General features: G+C 42.8%; 1 protein-coding gene across 8 annotated transcripts in view; it reads right to left on the bottom strand.

The window, feature by feature from the left end:
- The window catches only part of ATXN7L1 (ataxin 7 like 1), a 299,444-nt gene that overhangs the window by 9,543 nt on the left and 267,792 nt on the right, over positions 1–22,109 (bottom strand). For all 8 annotated transcript variants that reach the window (XM_033958415.1, XM_033958416.1, XM_033958417.1 and 5 more), the window contains 2 exons: positions 20,512–20,633; positions 9,472–10,405 (listed from right to left, as the gene is read on the bottom strand). In XM_033958415.1, coding sequence (XP_033814306.1) covers positions 9,472–10,405; positions 20,512–20,633 — 1,056 coding nt within the window. The remainder of the gene's footprint in view (positions 1–9,471; positions 10,406–20,511; positions 20,634–22,109) is intronic.

The raw sequence follows: 22,109 nt of genomic DNA on the forward strand, positions 1-22,109 counted from the left end.
AATGATAGTTTCAGTTTTGGGGAAGATCTGATGGAGTTAGGGTTAGAGGAGTTCCAAAGGAGTGGAATAACGGGAGGAAGGATGCCGTGTAGAATCTTGAAGGCTAAGAAGGTACATTTAAAGAGGACTCTGGAGTGTACTGGAAGCCAGTGGAGCTTGGACAGGAGTGGAGAGACGTGGTCGAACTTGCCTTTTGCGAAAATAAGCTTAGCCGCGGTGTTCTAAATTAGCTGAAGTCTATGGAGGTTTTTCTTAGTTAGGCTTATAAAGATGGAGTTGCAATAATCCAGTCTAGAGAGAATGGTGGATTGAACAAGGATGGCGAAGTGAGAATGATGAAAGCAGGATCTCACTTTCCTCAGCATATGAAGGCTAAAGAAGCATTTTTTTACCAAGGAGTTGAGGTGGTCATTGAAGGAGAGAGGAGTCTATGATGATGCCCAGGACTTTGCTTGAAAATTCGAGCTGAAGAGTGGGGCCGGAGGATAAAGGGATGGAGGTGGGTAAATGATCTAATATTGGGCCGAGCCAAAGTAATTTTGTTTTGGACTCATTCAGTTTCATTTGTACAGATTGGGCCCAGGATTGGAGGTTCATTATACATGCGGATATGTTCTCAGCGAGGTTAGTGAGGTTCGAGTCTGTCTCAAGGAGGATGAGGATGTCGTCAGTATAGGTGTAGAGAGTTTCTAGGGGGGATAGTTGGAGGAGTTTCAGAGAAGACATGTAGAAGTTGAAAAGGATAGGAGAGAGGGGTGAGCCTTGCGGGACTCCACATATCGGCTTCCAGGGGGAAGATGAGGTGCCGTTTATGTTAACGGTGTAGGAGCGGAAACGTAGGAATTTTGAAAGCCAATCTAGGACTGTGGAGCTTATGCCTATTTCGGAGAGTTGGAAGATTAGGATATCATGATGGACGACGTCGAAAGCTGCGGAGAGGTCGAATTGTAAAAGAACAGCGAATTTATTGCGGGAATGGAGTTGTTGCACCTTGGAGATTAGTGAGGCCAATAGGGATTCGGTGCTGAAGTTGGGTCTGAAGCCGAATTGGTGGGGTAGGAGAATAGAGAATCTTTCTAGGTAGGATGAGAGTTGAATGGATATGATAGATTCTAACATCTTGGTTAGGAGAGGGATGTTTGCTATTGGGCGGTAATTGGATGGTATGGAGGGGTCAAGGTCGGTCTTTTTCAGTAGGAGGGTCAGTGCAATATGTCCCATTTCGGAGGAGAAAAGGCCTGATGTTAGGGCAGAGTTTATAAGTTTGGTGAGGGAAGTGATGGCCTGTGTAGAGATATTCTCAAATAGGTAGGAGGGGAAAGGATCCAAGGTACACTTGCAAGTTTTTAGTTTGAGGCAGAGTTTGGAGACTTGCAATTCGGAAACAAGCTCAAAGACGGTCCAGGATCTGTCAGCTGGAATGGGATTGGAGACAGGTAGGGTAGGGTTGAGGTCAGTAGAGGTCAGGGAATTGTAGGAAACTATAGGAGGGAAGGAACATCTTAGGGTGGTAACCTTTTCATTGAAGAATTTTGCTAGGGCATCGGCTGATAGAGACGAGGGGAGCAAGGATGGGTCCTTTTTTGTAGTTAAGGAGCGCCAAATGTTAAACAACACACTGATCTGGTTGTTGGATCTGGAGATCTTATCTCCGAAGAAGTTCTTCCTGGCTTTTTTTAGTGTTGAATTGCAGAGTTTGATATTGACACTCCAGGTCTGTCTATCTGAAGGGGATTTAGATTTTTTCCATTTGCGCTCCAGAGCGCGACATTTCTGTTTCAGTTCTCTGTGAAGCGGTAGGTACCAGGGGGCCTTTCGGGGGTAGTAGATGGTTTTAGTGGATATTGGAGCAAGGGAATGGTAGATGGATTCAGAGAGGGAGATCCAGTTGCGCCAGTAGGATTCGGAGTCTGTAGGCTTAGGATTGGAGGAGAGTTGGTTGAGGAATTTGGACCAGAATAGATCACTCGAAGTTTTTTTGCGGAAGGTTATGGAATGGGAGGAGCGGGATGGGGATTCAAAGTGTGACATGAAAATGGGGAGACAGGTAGCCCCTAAGAAGTGGTCAGACCAAGGGACTTGTTCCCAACGAGTGTCATCGGTTGAAGTTTTGAAGGCGGTAAGATCGAGGAAAGTGGGTGTGTGCCCCTTTTCGTGGGTTGGAGAAGAGGTAGGTGAGAGGAAACCTAGAGAGGTAAGGAAATTGTTAAATTCAATCGTGTCCTTGCTGGTGGTATCGTCAAGGTGGAGATTAATATCACCAACGATCAATAGTCTTTGAAATTTAAGGAAGGCATTTGTTATGGCCTCAAAGACGAGATTGGAGGAGTTGATCCAAGGGGTAGGTGGGCGGTATAGTAACAATATGCCAAATGGGTGAGTGTGGAGTTCATCATTGACTGAGGCAAGCATATATTCTAGAGAGGCGTGAGTGCCCTTCTCGAGGAGCTGGACGTCAAAGAAAGATTTATAGAGGAGTGCCAGTCTTCCTCCTTTTCGATTGGATCTGGGAGAGAAGAGACCTTGATAACCGGGGGGGAGGAGTTCGTTTTGTGTGAATAGATAGTCTTTGGCGATCCATGATTCCGTGATGCACAGGAATCCAGGGTCGAGCTCGTCTAGAAGGTCCTTCAAGATTTGGGTCTTGTTACATGCAGATCTGGCATTACAATAAAGTGCTGAGACTGGGGTGAGAGAGTCAGAGGCAGCATTGGGAAGATTGGCAGGGGGCAAGGGCTTTAGTGAATCCTGGTTGATTTTTCGGGGGTTTTTCTTAAAAGGTGGATTTCTGGTGCGTATCAATGTGGGGATTCTGAGGCCAGGGCAGATGTTATTGGTGTTTGCGGGGTCGAGTAGGTTGGGAGAGGGAGGTTTCAGACAGAGGGAAGTATAGAGAGGTGAGCTGAGTAGGAGGAGAAGGAACCAGAAGGATGGATTCATGGCGCGGTTATGACTAGGTGGATTGGTGCGTGAGAGTCTGCGGTAGGGGCTAAGGAAGGAACGGGGGGCTTAATTAGGCTGGCTGAGAGAAGAGCCAAGAGTAGGGAAGAGAGGTTATTTTTTTTGTTTTAGGGGTAGATCAGAGGAGGAGCCTTAGCGGTGAAAACAATTAGCAGCTAGTCACTTTTCATATGGAGCTTAAAATGGAGAGGCTTGGGCAATAGATGACTAACAGGAAAGATTGCGCAGCCAAGGTTTGTGTGTAGCCCAAGGATGTGCTGGGGGGGGGGGGAAATAGGGGCAACAGAAAGTGAATACTGGTAAACCTTTGGCAATAATACAGTTTGGCACTAAGCAAAAACATAGACAGTAATAGAATTTGGCATCTAAACAAGAGCATAGACAGTAATAAAATTTGGCACTAAACAAGAGTATAGACTAATAAAATTGGCATCGGGCGGAATCCGGGTTGGGAGGGTTAGACAGGGGAGAGCTGTGAGTCTGGAGGCCCCCAATGGACCTCGGTAAGCCAAGGAGGGGGAGGGCGATGAGTTAGGCAGAGAGAACCTGATTGATTGTCGTGTGTTGACCACTAGGGATAATACTGACATTCACATAGCCCTCTTTGCATAAATAAAAGGTTGCCCACCCTCTAGTATATAGGATAGACAAGTTCAGCAACTCAAAGCTAAAAATTAAAACTGTGCATGTGCAACACATCTTGAAAGCTCCATAATTTGTAAATACTTTGCAAGGTGCACAACTGACAGTCTGTTTCACCTTTGGCTGGGTCCCGTCATTCATTTTTTATCATGAAAATCATCAATTCAAATGTATTTACATATTTATCTAATCTAATCTAATTCTTAGTCATATACCAAATCATCTTCTAGAAATAGGAGCTCAATTCATTTTACATAATTAGATCACAAAGAAAGACCCATTAACATTCATTGAAGCTATTGCTTAAAAAGCGATGAAACATAGTGGTTTTTAAGGTTTTGCAGAAGATCTGAAGCGATAAACATGATCTAATTTAAAGAGGTAGTCCATTCCATATCAGTTAGTAAGTATGAAAGGAGTGTGAAATTTTACTAATGGACTTGATTCCTCTCAACGATGGAAAAGAGATCTTATTCATATGAGTTATTCTTGTGCCCGATCTCATGGTGTTTAGAGATAAAGGGATCAGAGGAACAAATAGTCCATATCAAATTTTAAAGACTATACAGGCACAGTTAAATTGAACTCTCAACTAAAACAGAAGCCAATGTAGTTTCAGCAGAGGTGACATGTGATCAAATTTTTTCTTTCTAAAAATCAGTCTGGCATTTTGAATCAATTGCAGCCGTTTCTCGTTTCCTTTGCTTAATCCCACATAAATGGAATTACAGTAATCCAGCTGTGCCAAGATAATGGTTTGAACCAATACTGCTAAATGATCTTGATGGAACAGATGACTAACTTTTCTCAGTGTGCGGAGACTAAAGAAACATTTTTGGTAAGATTATTTATCTGGCATTGAAAAGAGAGAGAATCTGAGAAACCACTCATTGTTGTGTACAGAATAAGCACAGATGCAAAAAATATCAAAATCCCCAAACTGCAAAAAAAATCATTGCCCCTCTTACCTCCATCCAAAGCCTATCTTTCCAACATATTCACAAATGCACAACAGATCAGATTATGTTTTATTCTCATTCTTACACTTTGCAAGTATGTCTCACCGTGAACCTTTCTGGGGAAAGCATTCCAAAGCTGTGGCACTCTCTTGAAGAAGCCCTCTTTAGAGAAGAAGCCCTATGAGAAATCTCACTTTTTGCCCCCAGGAAGGTCAACAAAATTTCCCCAATGCAAAGGTAAAGCTCTGCTATACTGATAATCTTTAAATCTTACACGGAGATAATGGGAGGCCGAACAGTTTCAGACGTTAAAAAACAGTATCAAGACTTACCGTATATACTCGGTTTATATTTGAATCATCCCCAGATGTACACTCCCCAACTCCCTCCCAAACCCGTTACAGGCCTCCCCTGGTCTTGCCTTGGTGAGCTGTAACAGGAGCAACTCTCCCGTGTCCTGTTCCAGCTGGTTCCGCATCACCCCACCTCCCTCCTGCCCCCTAAAAGGCCTCCCTTGCATGCCCTAGTGGTCCAGCGGTAAACCAGGGCAAGAGTGATCCTCCTATGCTCGTATTCCGTGCAGAGCCACTAAAGGAAAAGGTCACTGCAAGTTCCCACTGCAACCTCACAAGACCATATGTGCCTTAATAGCCACTCTACCCTAACATTCCAGTTATGCTGTGTTGTGAAGTCCACCACCTTCACAATAAGCAAGTTACCAAGTTATCCTGATGCCACTAGCAACCTAGCTATCCAAGGGATACAGAACACCCTTGGAGGGGCCAAATCAACTAATTTCTGTCCCCACCCTCAAACTCTCTAGCTGCTGATGCTATTTTGGACAAAATATTAGTTGGACCATGGCTATAGTGGCCCTCCCCATTCTGCTGCCTATGCAGCTATCTACATTCCTAATGATCAAATTACCAACTAAAATGGCCTTCCTGGGCATACACCTCTGGAGACACATTCTATGTGCAAGAAATTACTGCACTCCCAATAGCAGCTGCAGCACCCCCCCCCTGTACCTAAACATACAGCACAACTAGAAGTAACCCTCTTCCCCCCTCTCAGAGTGCCTCTCCATCAATCTGTCTACCTGTAGGCCCCACCCCAGCCTACCTTACTGATGGTCTAGAGGTTTATGAGTCTCATGAGTCTGCCACTAGAGATCATGGAGGCCATTTTGAAAGTATTACCTGCACAAGAACATGGGAACTTCTCCTTTCCTGACTATACCACTGGACCAGGGCTTGCAAGGTAGGCCTAGGTGGGCCAACAGATGGATGAAGAGGCACGTAGGGGAGGTCAGGAGGTGGGTTGCTTCTATTTGGACCAGCTAGTGTTGGGTGTCAAATGTGTCGGGGGCGGAAAGAGGCAGAGCTTGATTACCAATCATTGGTTAATCCAGAATGTCAGATAATTGAAGGTTGGATTATCAGGGCTCTACTGTACATGTACTGCTGTCCACTGTATGAGAATTCTCATGAAGACAACAAAATGGATCTCAGGTACATAATTACTGGTATTTTTGCCATAATTCTGATAGATTCCTGCTCTTATAAATAATTAGGATAAGGAGCGGATATGGTCCGGGAAATTTTTGACACTATCTAGACAACCCAGGACCAGCCTTTCCTTTCACCAAGTTAGTTTGGGCAGTTTTAGTGCGCCCTGGGACTATGATGCTGTGGCGATAATGTGGAATCAAGATCTTGCCACTTCAGAACAGATAACTGGTGATGGTCTGCGTCTTCTTATGAAACATCCGCAATTGACTTGCTCTACTGTCCTGCAAGAATAACATTATAAGTTTTTATTACGGCTCTACGTTTCCCCTTATAAGGCATACATGGCAGGATTTGCGTCGTGCATGTTGCCCAAAGTGCCAGTCCACGCCAGCTAGTTTGTTCCATATGTTTTGGTCTTGTGACTTGAGTGCACACTTTTTGGTCCTTTTGTCAGACTATATCTGCAGATGATATTACTGCGCATAATTCCTTTGCAGGCCAATGTTTTGCTTTTTTCACAATTTTCATCTTTGGGATTGTCTAAGGGTCATTCTCTATTATTACAAAAAGCTTCCTTGTTGGCTAGGAAATGTATTCTTTTATTGTGGTGGCAGGCAGAGGTACCTACTGTTACTATGTGAAGAAATTAATTGTTTCTTTTGTTAAAATATGAGTATTTGGATGTTAAACATGGTGGTCCTGTGCGTTGGAGGAGATTCCAGGCTATTTGGACTCCTGTTTGGGACAACTTATCTCATAGAGTCTGAAGTGCTCTCCTGAATTTTTGACACTGGAGTGCTTGGGAGGGGGCTGGCTGGGGGGGAGGAGAGATGTATTGGTATGTTTTCTGGGCCCATATGGTCTACGCGAAGAACCACATGGTAGACTTTCTTATCGTTTGCTTTTTCAGATTGGGCTGTGTTTATGAATGTTGTATTTTCTGTACTGAAATTTTACTAAATAAAAATATTTTCAAATAATTAGGATAATTTTTAGCTTCAATTTTTGCTGAAGTTTTACAATCATCACTCCAGAGGAAATGCAAGATCCAACAGAGCAATGGTGTGTACTGGGAAAAGTTAAAAGCCAATTAAACTCATCTTTACTAATTTTCATCATCTTACACAATAAAAGACAGTTTCCATCTTTTATAGTTTCTCCATAAGAGTCTGAGGTCAAAGTCTCTCACTTACCAATCAGTTTTTGAATAGGTTGCCAAGCAACCAGCAACCATGTTACCAACCAGCAGGACACAGTTCCAGTTTTGTTTCTTTTCCAGTTGATGAAAAGAGATTCCCACAAATAATTTCACAAAGACACAGTAGAACCAAGGCTGGGGGCTATGATCATTCTATTTTTCTATATAAGGGATAGTCTTTAAAAAATACATATAATAAGGAGACACATTTCTACCTGAATAAATTCATATAAACTATTCTGAGCTTCCCTGGGAGATCGGTATAGAAAATTGAATAAATAAATACCTTCAGAGAAGCTGCAAGTGTATGCATGAGAGTTTGTACAATACAGCTTCACATTCCTTATCTGAAATGCTCAGGACCAGAGTCATTTCAATTTTTGAATTTTTTTGTTTTTAGAACATTGTCACGAGGCCATAGCGATTCATATTCAACTGTCAGACAAATTTGATCAATTTATTTGACTGGATGACCAGATAACTGGATAGAGGGAGTGCTCTAGATGTGTTGTATTTAGATTTTAACAAAGTATGTTTGGTGGCTGCTTGGAATGACAAAAGACGATTATGGTATCTTTTATAGCGATAACCTTTGGGTGATGGAAAGTAAAAAAAGTGTAGCTATTCGAGTAGAATGTATATGTTGAGAAAAAACTAATTGATCTACTAAACAAATGCAACCAAACTTAAACTGCACTCTAGCTTTTTTTTCAGTTTAAAAATTAGATAAACTGATGTGTTCTGGATTAATCAAAGTCGAACCAGATTTTTTTTTTGGTTGCCAGCCAAATGGATAATATTACAATAGTCCAAAGTACTCAAGACAAGAGATTAAACTAGTAATCTAAATGATTTGTCATTAAAATACGATCTAGTCACTGAGTTGCCAAAGCATAAAGAAACATTTTTTCACCAATGCATCAACTTGATTTGCTCCTCTTTGGGTTTTAGCCAGGTACTAGTGAGAACGGGCTACTGGGTTTGAAGGACCATTGGTCTGACCCAGTAGGTCTATTCTTATGTTCTTATGATTTGTCATTGATGGATTCCTATCCAAATAAATGCCTAATATTTTGATGGTAGATACAATGGGATATGTTATTCCATTTAGAGTCATACTGGTTTCATCACAATTATGCAGAGAGACTAAAAAAAATGTAGTCTTATCCAGAATCAACTTTAATTTAAAATTTCTCAGCCAGTTATCAATCAATGAAATCACTGATGATATAAATTGAGTAACTGTAGACAATTGTGAATTTAAAGGGATTATGATGGTGATATCGTCAGCATAACTATATAGTTATGTATAAATTGGTGCGGCAACCAACAACACCTCAGAGGTACACCAGTGTGAGGTAAGATGAAAAACAACTACTAATCAGCATAGGGTGAAGTCTTTAAGGCGACTTTGGGGCCAGATTTCACTTTTGATGCTAAAAGTAAACTTTTTTGTACAAATCAGTAATGTAACAATGTTACAAAAAAAAATTTCAGTTTTTGGAGCTTTTCGGTTTTTAAAATTTCAGATAAAAGATTATGTACCTGTACTTCTGTTACCTGATCATAGTTTGACACCAGAGATGCCTAGTTGCCCAGTTCTAAGCTAGAGATTTTTTGGTCAATACTGGTTTTGAACTTACATCCCAAAGAAGTGTGGGATTTGTAGTGCCCAATCTGGCCCATTGAAATCAGTGCTGAAAGTCCCATAACGCACTAGGGTGGGGTGGTCAGAAATTCAGGACTACCCAAAATCTTCAGCCTGGAGAGGGTCACTTAGCATCTCTGTAACATGGACACTATCTTATAAAACTCCCTCCATTTCCCTGTTATGTGCTAAAATGTGAAATCTCTTGAGCTCTCAAATCCTATAATTTATATTGAACATTTGTATTCTACAAAGCTTTGATTGTATGTGAATTCTCTTTTGGCTGTATTGTTTAATGCAATGTTCTCAATAATGACCTTGTTGAAATGTCTAAAAAAAAAAATCAAGAGTTGAACTCAGTCATACTGTACTTTGGCAGTATGATAAGGTAAATAAACAAGATGAATGAAGATTAATTTTAGAGGATCCTGAAAGGCAATGCTCAAAACCATTTTCTAGCTTCTATTCAATAGACAAACTGATTTGCTTGGACAGCGAAGTTTAAGACAACACATGTGATCACCATTAAAACAACCAATTTCAATCTCTTACCTGCCATGAGAGGGCGCTGTTTGGAGGATCTGGCACAGTAGAAATAAGGTTGGCAGAGCTTTTTTTGTGAACACTATTCATACCAGGCATTTTAGTGATTTTACAGGCTTTGCTACTGGAACTTGAGTTTTTACGCTTTTTCCCTTCTGATTTGTCAAAGGAAATTGGTAGCGAAGTCACTGCATTATGTGCTGCAAGAGTGTGGTCCCCTGGGTGGTGTGCAAGGGAGGACACAGACAAACTAGAGTCAATACTGCTTACCACCATGCTCATGTGTTTTATGGAATCTGTTGAGCTGCTTGATAGGGAAGTCCGTCCTGAGGGCTCCATTTTGGCACTGAGTGGGCTTGTTCCATTGTTTGCATTGTGTACAGACATACTGTTATAGGAAGATGCAGCCTGATAGGAGTTCAATGTCAGGTTTGGATTCAAAACACAGTTCTTTTTGTGGGACCCTGAAAATGAAGATGAGGAGGATGTCTGCAAAGGCAATGAGGAAGATGAGGATGATGGCCTTTTCTTTCTGTTGCTCGATGGCTCATCAATCCGGGAGGACAGATCCTTGGCTTTTGAGGATTTGCTGGTTTTTGTTTTGGATGGCTTAAGGGATGGTGAAGATGTGACCGTTGGTGCTGTGGATGATGAGGATGGTGTCTTGAATGCTGAGTCCATGATATTTAGCGTTGTTGCCACATGAGGGAAAGTTGTGGTGTGCGACATGATAGAGTTTGTATCCGTAGTTGTTGCGAAGGCTGCATTTGATAATACCGTTGATGTCATTATGTAGGAAGGAGTGATTCTGGAGCTGACAGGTGTTGAAGGAAGATATGCTGCGTTAGGGTTGCTGAAAGGTTGCAAAACTGATGTCGGAAAAGGGCTGGTGACATGGGGCACTGGCGAAGGCATAGGGCTGTCTGCGGCAGGAGGAATTTTCCTAGACATAAAGGAAGAAAACACAGAGGTTCAGATTTCATTCTTTCTAGAGGTGTGAGCAAGCAGAACTGTAGAAGGCTGGAAGGGAAAAACACACCAAAACCAGTGATCTAGAGGGCTACCAAACTGACTCGGCCCCCAAAAGGGAGAATCCCTACTCCCTCCTCTTCTTCCCTCACTTGAACAGAAACAGCCCCCCTCCCGGACCTATCCATAGGCCAGGCCCCACTTCTGGGCCTATCATACCACCCTGGTGGTCTAGCTACTTGTAAGGATAGGTGCAATCCCACTCTCTCCTGCTCATGCTATATCTGCAGTCAAAATGGCTGCTGGGATTTCCAGCAGTAGTCTTGCAAGACTGCCACTGGAGGTCGTGGCAGCCATTTTGGTATTGGAGCTGGCAAGGCAGGAGTGATCATTAATCACGCCTACTCTACAAGCCACTAAACCACCAAGGTGGTAAAGTAGGCCCAGGGGGCAGGGGGAGAGGGAAGCCATAACGTATAGGACTAAAAGTTTTTGTTTCAGGTAAAAATGCACTGGCATTTTCATCTGAAATAAGGTAAAATGCAGATTCTGGGCTAGTTTTAACACTGTTCATCCTCTATAGTGGCAGAGTGAAGAGAGACATTTGACCACTGCACTGCACTATGGATGCCTACTCTTTCTGGACTGTTGTAGAACCCAGTCATTGTTGGGTACTGATCAAATTACCAGTGCTGTTTCTAACTGGCCAAAGATATGTCATTTTCCTCATGCTTGAAATATTGAACCAGCATTTAGCTTCTATTACTTTCCTCTCACTGTATTATGAAAATACTACACCATACAATACCATATACAGTGGTACCTCGGTTTACGAGTGCACCGGTTTGCGAGTGTTTTGCAAGACGAGCAAAACATTCGCAAAATCGGCACCTCAGAAACCGAGCACGCTTCGATTTGCGAGCGCCCCCCCTGCGAACCGGCACCCTCCCCCACCGTGATCCGGCACCCCCCCTGCCGCCAACGGGCCCCCCCGCTGCCATCGGGCACCCCCCCGCCGCGACCTGAGGTCCCCCCAACCCACCCGAACCCTCTTCTTACTTTTCTGTAGCCTCCGCAGCGGCACCAGCACCAGCATGTCCTGTGCGTGGTGCCGGTGCCTGAAGATCTGCTTCCTGTGCAAGGCCTGAGAGTTCACGTCGAACGTGAACTCTCACGTCGAACGTGAACTCTCAAGGCCCAGCACAGGAAGCAGATCTTCAGGCACCGGCACCACGCACAGGACATGCTGGTGCTGGTGCCGGTGCCGCTGCGGAGGCTACAGAAAAGTAAGAAGAGGGTTCGGGTGGGTTGGGGAGACTTCAGGTCGCGGCGGGGGGGGTGCCCAATGGCGGCGGCGGGGGGGGAGAGTGCCGGTTCGCGGTGGGGGCCTTCGGGGGGAGCAATGCCGGTTCTCTTGGGGGGGGGGGGAGCAGCGCTGCTGGCCTCGGGGGGGGGGGGGGTAAGGTGGGGGGTGGAAACATATCAAAGCAAGTTTCCCTTACTTCCTATGAGGAAACTTGCTTTGATATACGAGCATTTTGGATTACGAGCATGCTCCTGGAACGGATTATGCTCGTAATCCAAGGTACCACTGTAGTTTCTTATACCCCACAATTATCAGCAAGGATTTATTGCGGCTTACAATAAGATTAATAGGTATTCAAAGCAGTAACATCAAGGATCATGGTTACATTGAGTTTTAGTCCTGGATTATAGAGAGAATAGATATGTCTTTAGTGATTTCCTGAACTGAAGGTAGGAAAGGTTCTGTTGCAAGCAGGCTGGAAGGCAATTCCAAATCTTAGGACCTTGGAATTTGACGGAAGACTCGAAGAATGATTTTCTCCAGATTTGACATGAGAGGGAAAAGGCAGTTTGAAGCACTGGGTTGTTCTCGAGTTGTAGAAGGAATGTGTGACCTGAATGGCAGATGCTTTACACTCCAAGAAACTAAATATATATAGTCTGAGTGCAGGTGTTAATAATAATAATGCAGGCTCTCTCATCTTAAACATCTCACAATTCCTATAGCATTTTACTGAACACTGTGTTAACTGCAGAGCTCTTCGTAAAACACTTTATATACATGGAAGCAGTGAGGAAGATCTGCAGATTATATCCGGGCGTCCTACACTGAATCCGGGCCAAAATGTCTTTTATATATACTCAAGCCTATAGATAGATAAATCTGGCATCTCAACCCTTTCTGCTGCTAAAATGAACCTATAAAATATCAATAAATGAATGGATTATATTAAATACATAATCTAAAAGCCTGCATAATTTTTTTAAAAAAAGTCTTAAGCTTAAAGGCAGACCTGCTTTGTAGGAAGATGAGTTATTGGCCAAGAAATGTATTCTTCAATATTGGATGGTCCCTGACCCTCCGAAGTTTTGGCATTGGCGGAACCAGTTACATCAGTTGGCCATCTGGGAGGCGAGAGATGTTGGAAGGCCTAAGAAGCGAAAGATGCATATATGGGAGCCTTATCTGCAAGCCTTACATCCCAAAGGTAGTAGTGCGGTCTTAAGATGGGTGTCCTAAATTGTATTGGTGTGTTCTAGTGAGGTGGAGTAGAGAGTACCATTGGGAAGGGGGGGCTTGGGGAGGGGAGGTGGGAGTATTGAAAGGTTCGAACACATTATCATGTATAGAATAAGTGGGATTTGGTGGGGAGGGAGGGTTTAATGACATTTTTTTTAAATTAATAAGAGTCTGAGTTAATTTGCTGTTACGTTTTAGTTATACATGCTTCTTATTTTATTTTATTCGATGCATTATTGTTGTACTATGCACCTTGGGGTGCCCTTATGTTGTATTTGATGTTGTTTGCATCAATAAAAATTGTTTGAACATAAAGGCAGACCTATCAGACATCAGTCTCAGGTTGTTAGGAAGATGATTCCATTCCTCTGGCCTAGCAATTGAAAAAGAACACTTTCTCATCTTCACAAACTGAATATTCTTAATTGGTGGAATAGCTAAAAAATGGGCGCCATCAGATTTTGATGTTCAATCTGGTTGATATTCAGCTGAAGTTCTCATACACAATTTCTATAAAAACAAAATGGCCAAGCAAACAATCCATACACCACACTTATAAATGAAAAAAAAAAAAAAAAAACCTAAAAAAAATGAGGGGGAAGAAAGACCTCAGATTGTACACAAGCCTAAGGACTAAGCCTTAAATTATTATAAGCTTAATAAAAAAAACAACAACCAAAATACACCTCCACACCATGAAACAGGTCAATAAAGACTGATTGTTTCTAAGAGATTTGCAATGGCTATCTTGGAGGAAGTGAGAGAACAGAGAAGAGGTGGCAAGATTGAGAAGCATTCGTGAGATGTACATCGTATAACTTCTACTGTAATTATGGCAAATCATAACCTGTTAACTGTATATTATGTATATTTAACCTGTAACCCTTTCTGAGCTCTTTGGGGATAATGGGATAGAGAACTAACTAAATAAATAAAAGAGTGTATGTCTACTAGAAAGATTATTATCAAGGTAAGAACCTAATCTTTCCTTCTAGTACAACAGACACTCTATTCCTGAATCTGTGGGATGTATCAGAGAATTTCCCCGAGCTTAGGGTGGGACTGATGAGCATGCTGCCAGAATTGAAGATTCAAATACGGAGTCCTCTTTGGCCGCCACATCTACTTTGTAAAACTTCTTGAACGTATGCAGAGACCAAGGATCAGCTCTACAGATTTCTTCTGGGGAAACCACCGAGGATTCCTCCCACAATGAAGCAATGCTTTTTGTGGAATGTGTCTTCACAGTTATAGGTGGATGCTTCCCACTTCTGATATAGGCAGAAGAAATGAAAAACACGAGCAGAAAAGACAAGCTCCTGTTGTCTCGCTTAAAGAAAACAACTAAGGAGTTGAAGGACAGCCCAGAGGTAAGGGAGGAGGAGCAAAAAATGCAAATGAAGATCCCTACAAGAGTTCTTGTGAGAAAAAGTTGACTACTCACAGGTTTAGGAATAGAGTGTCTGTCGTACTAGAATCCTCATTGTTGAATCAGGTGAGTGCAGCACAATAAAAAAACACATGCTGCTAAGTTGTGCTTTCTTCACTTATCCTATGCCCTTTCAAACTGTTACTCATTTAGCTGACACCAATTAGGACAATATTCCACACTTCCACTACCATGTCTGTGAAAAGCCCCAAAACTTTCCTAATATTTCTCTTCAGTCTACCCCATTTGCACTTCATATAATTTGTACTACTACAGGGATGTCCTACATGCAAACTTGCGATTTTTAGCGCCAAACCAGTTTTTTACCTAATCAACCAGCAGAGATGATTTTGAAGCATTGCAGAGCTATTTGGCAAACATGAAGTCACAATTTCAGAAGAAATTCACACATTTTAGTGAGTATAAATCATGTTGTAGAAGGCTAAAATACTCAACATGAACTTCTGACCACTTGGTCCACTGCTGAAAAAACCTGGACACTTATTCTAGAACATTCTGTCCCTTGAAAAAAATTTTTTCTGTCTTAATACCTTTCAGGTATTTGAATGTCACTGTCATATCTTTCTTCTCCTTTAGGGCACGGGTTCTCAACCCAGACCTCTGGATACATCCAGCTAGCCAAGTTTTCAGAATACCTATAATAAATACATATGAGAGAGATCTGCATAAAATGCAGGTAGTGCATGCAAATTTCTCTCATGCATATTCATTGTTGCCATCTAGAAACTGGTTGGGCATGTTCCAAGGACTGGGTTGAGAATCCCTGCTCTGGGATTTATGTGCTTCAATTTCTGTCACAACTCAGAGAACTATCTCCATCATTTTTTTTTTTTTTTTAATTCTTTATTCATTTTGAAAACTTACAGCAAGCATACAGGAATATATCATTAGTAACAACAATAACACTTGTAAGTCTCATATAATTCTACAAACATAAAAATTATATCTCGTCCCACCCACCTTCTTTCAAATATTATAATCAATTATATCATAAATATAATATAAACATATAATTTAGTGAAATTTCCAGAAAAACTCCCCCCCATGTGTACATATATTCATCCAAGGAAAATGATGTTTACTCATTACAATATCGTTCCAATGGCCCCCAGATCTTTATAAAATTATTATAGTTCCCTTTCTGTATTGCAATTGCTTTCCATCTTAAAAATATGGCACACCGAATTCCACCAAAATGTATAATTAAAATTAGTATAATTTTTCCAGTTATTGGTGATATGCTGAATAGCAACCCCAGTCAAGATTAATAATAGTTTGTTATTATGTGCTGATATTTGACTTTTTTTCCTCATAGCCATGCCAAACAGAATAGTATCATAGGATAATGCAACATGGTTTTCTAATAGACAATTTATTTGAGTCCAAATTGAATTCTAAAATAATCTTATACAGGGACAATGGTAAATTAAATGATCAAATTACAATGCCAGCATTTATTAGACTTAGAGCTATCTAACTTTTGTAAACGAACAGGGGTCCAAAACTCTCTATGCAACAAAAAGAACCAAGTTTGCCTCATAGATGTATCCCCATCATTTTGATACTTCTTCTTTGGACCACTTCAACCGGTTTACCAGCTTGAGCAAGTATTAAACGAGACCTTTACATTTAAAGCGGACCCCTAATGAAGGCAATTCCATATGCCAAAACATAGTCTATATAGAGTCCTCCCTACTTTCCAGTTCTCCAGCATTACCAAATAGCACTCCTACATTTGGCTTTCTGCACCTCAAGACCATTTTGGTTATTACAGGCAACATTTCCTCATTAACTACCACCAATCTGGGACTTCTTGACATCTACTATAATAAAATGCTAAGCAGGCATAAGCACTCTTACCTGCTTGTTCTGTGATCCGTAGGTCCGTGGCTGGCAGGAGTGTGCATGCGCGCTAGAAGACATCAGGACTCCTCCCTCCTGAGCCCCAGCCATGCTGACTGGCTTCGGCCCCGCGGGCCTCTCATGGAGCCCACCTTCCTGCCCAGCATGGATGGCGGCAGTGTCAGCGATGCTGGGAGCGGGCCAGTACCAGGGCAACTTGAGGCAGCTGTTGGGTTGAGGCGCGCGCAGCGGCTGTCGGCATGTGCAGGCCGCGGCGGCTTGAGGCAGTTGTCAGTGCATGCAGGCAGTTGAGCTGTGGCAAAAGGCGTCATTTGGGTGCTGACAGGACAGGAGGGCAGAAGCGAACGGAAGTCGGATGTTGGACAGGGGGAGCAGGTAAGAGGTGCTGCTGGACAGGGGGGGAAGGAAACAGGAAGGGAGGCCTACTGGTGGACAGGAGGAGCAGGGAAGAGGTGCTGCTGGACAGGGGGGGTAAAAGAAAGGAAGAAGGCCTTACCAAATAGCACTCCTACATTTGGCTTTCTGCACCTCAAGACCATTTTGGTTATCACAGGCAACATTTCCTCATTAACTACCACCAATCTGGGAATTCTTAACATCATCTACTATAATAAAACACTAAGCGCGCATAAGCACTCTTACCTGTGTGTTCTGTGATCTGTAGGTCCGTGGCCGGCAGGAGTGCACATGCGCGCTAGAAGACACAAGGACTCCTCCTCCCAAGCCCCAACCAAACTGACCAGCTTCGGCCCCGTGGGTCTCTCATGGAGCCTACCTTCCCGCCCAGCATGGATGGCGACGATGGCAGCGATGCCGGGAGTGGGCCAGTACCAGGGCGACTTGCGACGGCTGTCGGCATGTGCAGGCCACGGCAGCTTGAGGCGGCTGTCGGTGCGTGCAGGCAGTTGAGCTGTGGCGAAAGGCGTCATGTGGGTGTATCCTTGTTGTATCATTGAAATACTTGTTGTATCTCTGACATATTCCCGACTTTACCTAACCACTCTCAACTTCCAATGTAATTGAAATATTTTACTAATGTACCTGACAATATCTACTGTAACATCACTGTATATGTACAGCCTCTTCCTCTGTAAACCGCTCTGAACTGCTTGTGGTATTGCAGTATACAAATAAAGTTATCATTATTATTACTGCTGAACAGGAGGAGCAAGGAAGAGGTGCTGCTGGCAGGGGGGAGATAAAACGAAGGGAGAGGGGCTGCTGCTGGACAGGGGGAGTAGTGAAGGGGTGGTGGTGGACACAGGGGAGGAAAAAGGAAGGGAGAAGAGCTACTGATGGACAGGGGGAGCAGGCAAGGAATGGTGGTGGACAGCTGAGGAAAGAAAGAGACAAATAGAGAGACAGAAAGAAAGACAGACAGCGGGAGGCAGAGAGATAGAAAGAAAGAAAGACAGACATAAAGCGGCCAAGGAGAGAGAAAGAAAGAAAGACAGACACACACACATCTATTCTAGCACCCGTTAATGTAACGGGCTATAAGACTAGTTTATTAATGAAATCGACTATATTGCTCCTCAAAGACCAGCTTTGGTTCACATTGGCATATTTGCCTTATGGACAAGTACTAACCAGAGACGATTTGCCATCATTTATGTATTTGTTTTCATGATTTTTATGTTTTGGTGTTTATAATAAACCTGATAGCATCCAGTTTATTTAGCTCCATTCTTTCTTGTACTTGCATATGCAAGAGACTTGCTATGTGGTATAACCATTTCATCACCTTATTCCCAAACCTAACATCCTCTTAGCTTTGGTACCCTGTTTCCATACCTCGACATAATCAAATAAAAATCATCCAAACATCTTGTTCCATGGTTCCATGAGCATGAATATTGTATACACTTTCTTGGATTTCTGTGCCCCAAATTCAATATAATCCATTTTTTTTTTAGCTAAATTAAAGCAGCTGATCGTTTGGCAAGCTTCTTTAAAATCACTTCTTGTTCTATCTCCCTCAAGCATGTGCACAATGTTGAAGATATCACATTTCCCACTAATTCATTTGCAGTATCATTTATAAAAGATATTAAAGTGGACAAATCCCCTCAGGCATACCACTAACCAGACTCCTTTTTCCATCAACAAATTAAATTAATCAACTACAAGTGGGCAACAATATCATTCTACAACTCTCTTTCAGCTCTCTCAGAGCTCAGAAAAACCTTAGATAACTGTGCTTTCTCACAGAACTAATGGTTTGAAGGTTGCAACTGCCTCTTACCTCTAGTACCTTCTCATAGATCCCATCAATTTAAGGCTGCAGCTGTTGCTCCAGACCTCCACACTGGGCCAACTACACAATATTCTCACACAGCAGAAGATGTGATGCTCGTTTTGCAAAGATCATTGAGTTAGGAATTTGGACATCTAGGTTGGAATGCTCACAGTTCCTACAGAATTTTACTAAACACTGTGCCAACTGCAAAGCCCTTTATAAAATATACACATGGATACAGGCATATGCACGTGTATTTGTGAGCACTGATTTTAGGAAAGTGTATCACTTGGCAGCCTTTGTATATAATTGCCAAAACTTAAATGTGGTGATTATGCATTTTGACATATATATGCCACCAATACATATAGACCTTGATTCTATTTAAAAACTGCCTGCCATTAGGCACCTAGATCAGCACACCTAGCCAATCTGGGCACCTAAATTAGGCGCCAGTATTTTAGGCCATGAAAACCCTGGCCTAATACACTGGTGCCTAATTAGAGTTAGGCACAATTCTATAAATGGCACCTAACTTTGAATGAAATGTGGTAGGTGTGGGTTTCATAGAAACAGGTCCATTATGGCCTCATTTTAGAGAACTATATATATATACACTAGTTTTAAGCCCATTACATTAACGGGTGCTAGATGTGTAGACTTTTAGCACAATGGGGCGCTGTTGCGTTTCTTTCTTTATCTATGTCTGTCTTTCTTTCTCTCTCCCTGCCCCCCTTTCTGTCTCTGTCCCCCTGTCTGTGTCTCTGTCTTTCTTTCTGTCTGTCTCTCTACCCCTGCCCCCCTGTCTTTCTGTCTCTCTCCCTGTCTGTCTTTCTGTCTCTTCTCCCTTCCTTTTACCTCCAATGTCCCCCTGTCCAGCAGTAGCCCTTCTCCCTTCCTTTTATCTTCCCCCTGTCCAGTAATACCCTTTACATGCTCTCCCTGTCCAGCAGTAACCCTTCTCCCTTCCTTTTACCTCCCCCCTTTCAGTTCTTTGCTGCTTCTGCCGAGGCCGCTGTCCCAGTGCAACAGTAACCGCACCCTCTTCCCAGGTTTCTGCAGTGCCTGCACCTGGGTGACCACACTTCTCTTCCCCTATCACCTGGATCCCCGGGCCCTCTCCTTCTCTTCCCGTTGCCAGGGTGTCTGCAGCACCCCCTTCTGTTCAGCTCTCCCCAACGGTCGCACCCTCTCCCTATCCACTTGCTCCAGGATGCTCAAGTACCCCCCCCCCGCACTGGATGGGGGGCAGGTGAGAGAAGAGGGAGGCCAGGACACCGGCGTGAAGAGGAGGAGGGGGGATAATAAGCCGAGCACACGACTCCGTGCAGCGGGCCCTCGCTTGCTGCTCAGCTCTGCGCTTGCTTGTTGTCGTTCAGCCCCGCTTCATCCCTCCCTTCTCCCGCACAGAGCTCAACAGTGGCCCGCTACACATCAGCCGCGCAGGTCGGAGCCTGGAAACTGTCTCGAGGGAGGGCGATGGGGAAACCGCTGCAGGCAGAGTTCTACTCTACTGCGCATGCGGGGTACAGCACCACAGATCATGGGCCCACCAAGTTTGAAGTGCGCATGCACGCTAAGAGTATTATTATAGCGGATGAGGTTAATTAAGAAATGATACTTCAAAATTATTTTCCTCTCTTCCAAGGCCAAAATAAAAATAAAAAGATCAGGCTACTAAATGTAAAAATACCCTTAATCCCTTGTTAAGCCCTGGCTGAAAGAAGCACTTTTACGAGAGCTGTGTTCACTCTGGAGCAGGTGCACAAGCCAATGAGGAAATCTTTTTGCTTATACATAAATTCTCATTACAAAATTGAAAATATATGTGACAATCAGTGGAGGCTGATAAAAATAAAAATAATTTTCATTTCCAGTTTAACTAACATATTATGCAAATTGATTTAAAAAATTGACACACTTGCCTCTCCCTCCCCCCCCAAACAAATCATATTGCATAATGCAGCAATTTACATCACTTACTTCCACATCTGTGAATTCAAGTGTTTTTCCACCATGGAGTTTAGTGCGAATCGAAATCGATCCCATCTTCTATCAAATACATAGTACCCTCTCCCCATTAACCGACTGCCAAATGAGCAAAACTGAAAGAGAGCGACAGTGAGGCTTATAAGCTGGAAATAAACCAAATATTAACAATACTGAAGAAATATGTCTTTTATGATTCTTCTGTTTGCTGAGTTGTTACAGGAACTCAGAAAACAGTTTCTGTAACAACTCTGTACAAAAAAATACAAAAGGAAAATTATTTCATCCCACAATGTCTGTTTTAATACTCCTTTGTACAACAGGACCGAATATGATCCATTCCAACTGATTACTGATCCTTTGAGCCTTTCTTCTCATGGATGCTACAATGAAGCACAGTGAAATGCTAATTTACCCACAGATACCGCTGAACTCTGATAAGGCTGATCTGCATCCTCATTTGAGAAAGTTAATGGAGACTGGAGAATGGGTATAGACAGTCAGCGAAATGAAACGATAGACCATATGAGCGATAAACCACCAGAACCATTTCTGCTTCAGCTTTTGAATAAAATGCCATGTTGCACTTATTCAGGGTGATTCAAGATCATCACTGCGACTCTTGTCTTTTCTTTGTAGTCATGAACCAGTTCCTCAAAGTTTCCTTGTCTTGTACCATCTCTACCCATGTTCCAAGTCTAATCCTTGACACTACTTCATCGGCCTCCTCTACAGGACAACATCCTGTAGATTTTAGCAATCCAATACCTTAATTTCCTTCTTTTTTTTTAACTTTGAGATATGGTAATTGTTGTTTTCTCTCAGTCTCTCCCAACTTTATTTTTCTTGCACTGATCTTGCAAATCTCCACTAGAGAATGACATGGGGACAAATTTGTCCCTGTCCCTGCAGGAACTCAATTTCTCTGTCCCATCCCCACAAGTTTTGTTGCTGTCCCTGTCCCATTCCTGCAAGCTCTGCCTTACCCACATACGCCTCGAACACTTATGATTTTAAAGTGTTTGAGGCTTGTGCAGATGAAGACAGAGCTTGCAGGAATGGGACAGGAAAAGAACTCATGGAGACGTGACGGGAAAATGAGTTCCTGCGAGGACGGGGAAAAATTTGTCCCCATGTCATTCTCTAATCTCCACTGCTCTAGAGTTGATTCCGCAAGTTCAGAGGCACTTTTTTTTTTTTGCTGTGAATTCTTTAACTAGCATGCCAAAAATGGAAAGAGCTTAAATAACCGATTTGCTATGCACATAGGGTCTTTTATAAATGGCTGCTAGGCACCAGCTGACATAGTTGTCAATCAACCGCTAGGCATCATTTAAAGAATCACGCCTAAATGTTCTTAGGCATCCTTGTTATGTTCCTTGCCTAATTTACTGGTGCCTAACGACGCCTATCCTGCCAAGCCTATTCTCCACCCCCTAACCATTCCCATGCATATTTGAAGCCCCTTTTATAAAGGCAGGTAGGCATCTTTATAAAATTCTAGGGAAAAGTGGTAGAAATCGTACCTAGATTTAAAGCTGCAGATATTTACATCTGCTTGGGAGAAGACACAATTGGTCATGTGCATGCAC

This window comes from Geotrypetes seraphini, chromosome 9, assembly GCF_902459505.1.
Source record: "Geotrypetes seraphini chromosome 9, aGeoSer1.1, whole genome shotgun sequence".
NCBI classification, from domain to species: Eukaryota; Metazoa; Chordata; class Amphibia; order Gymnophiona; family Dermophiidae; genus Geotrypetes; species Geotrypetes seraphini.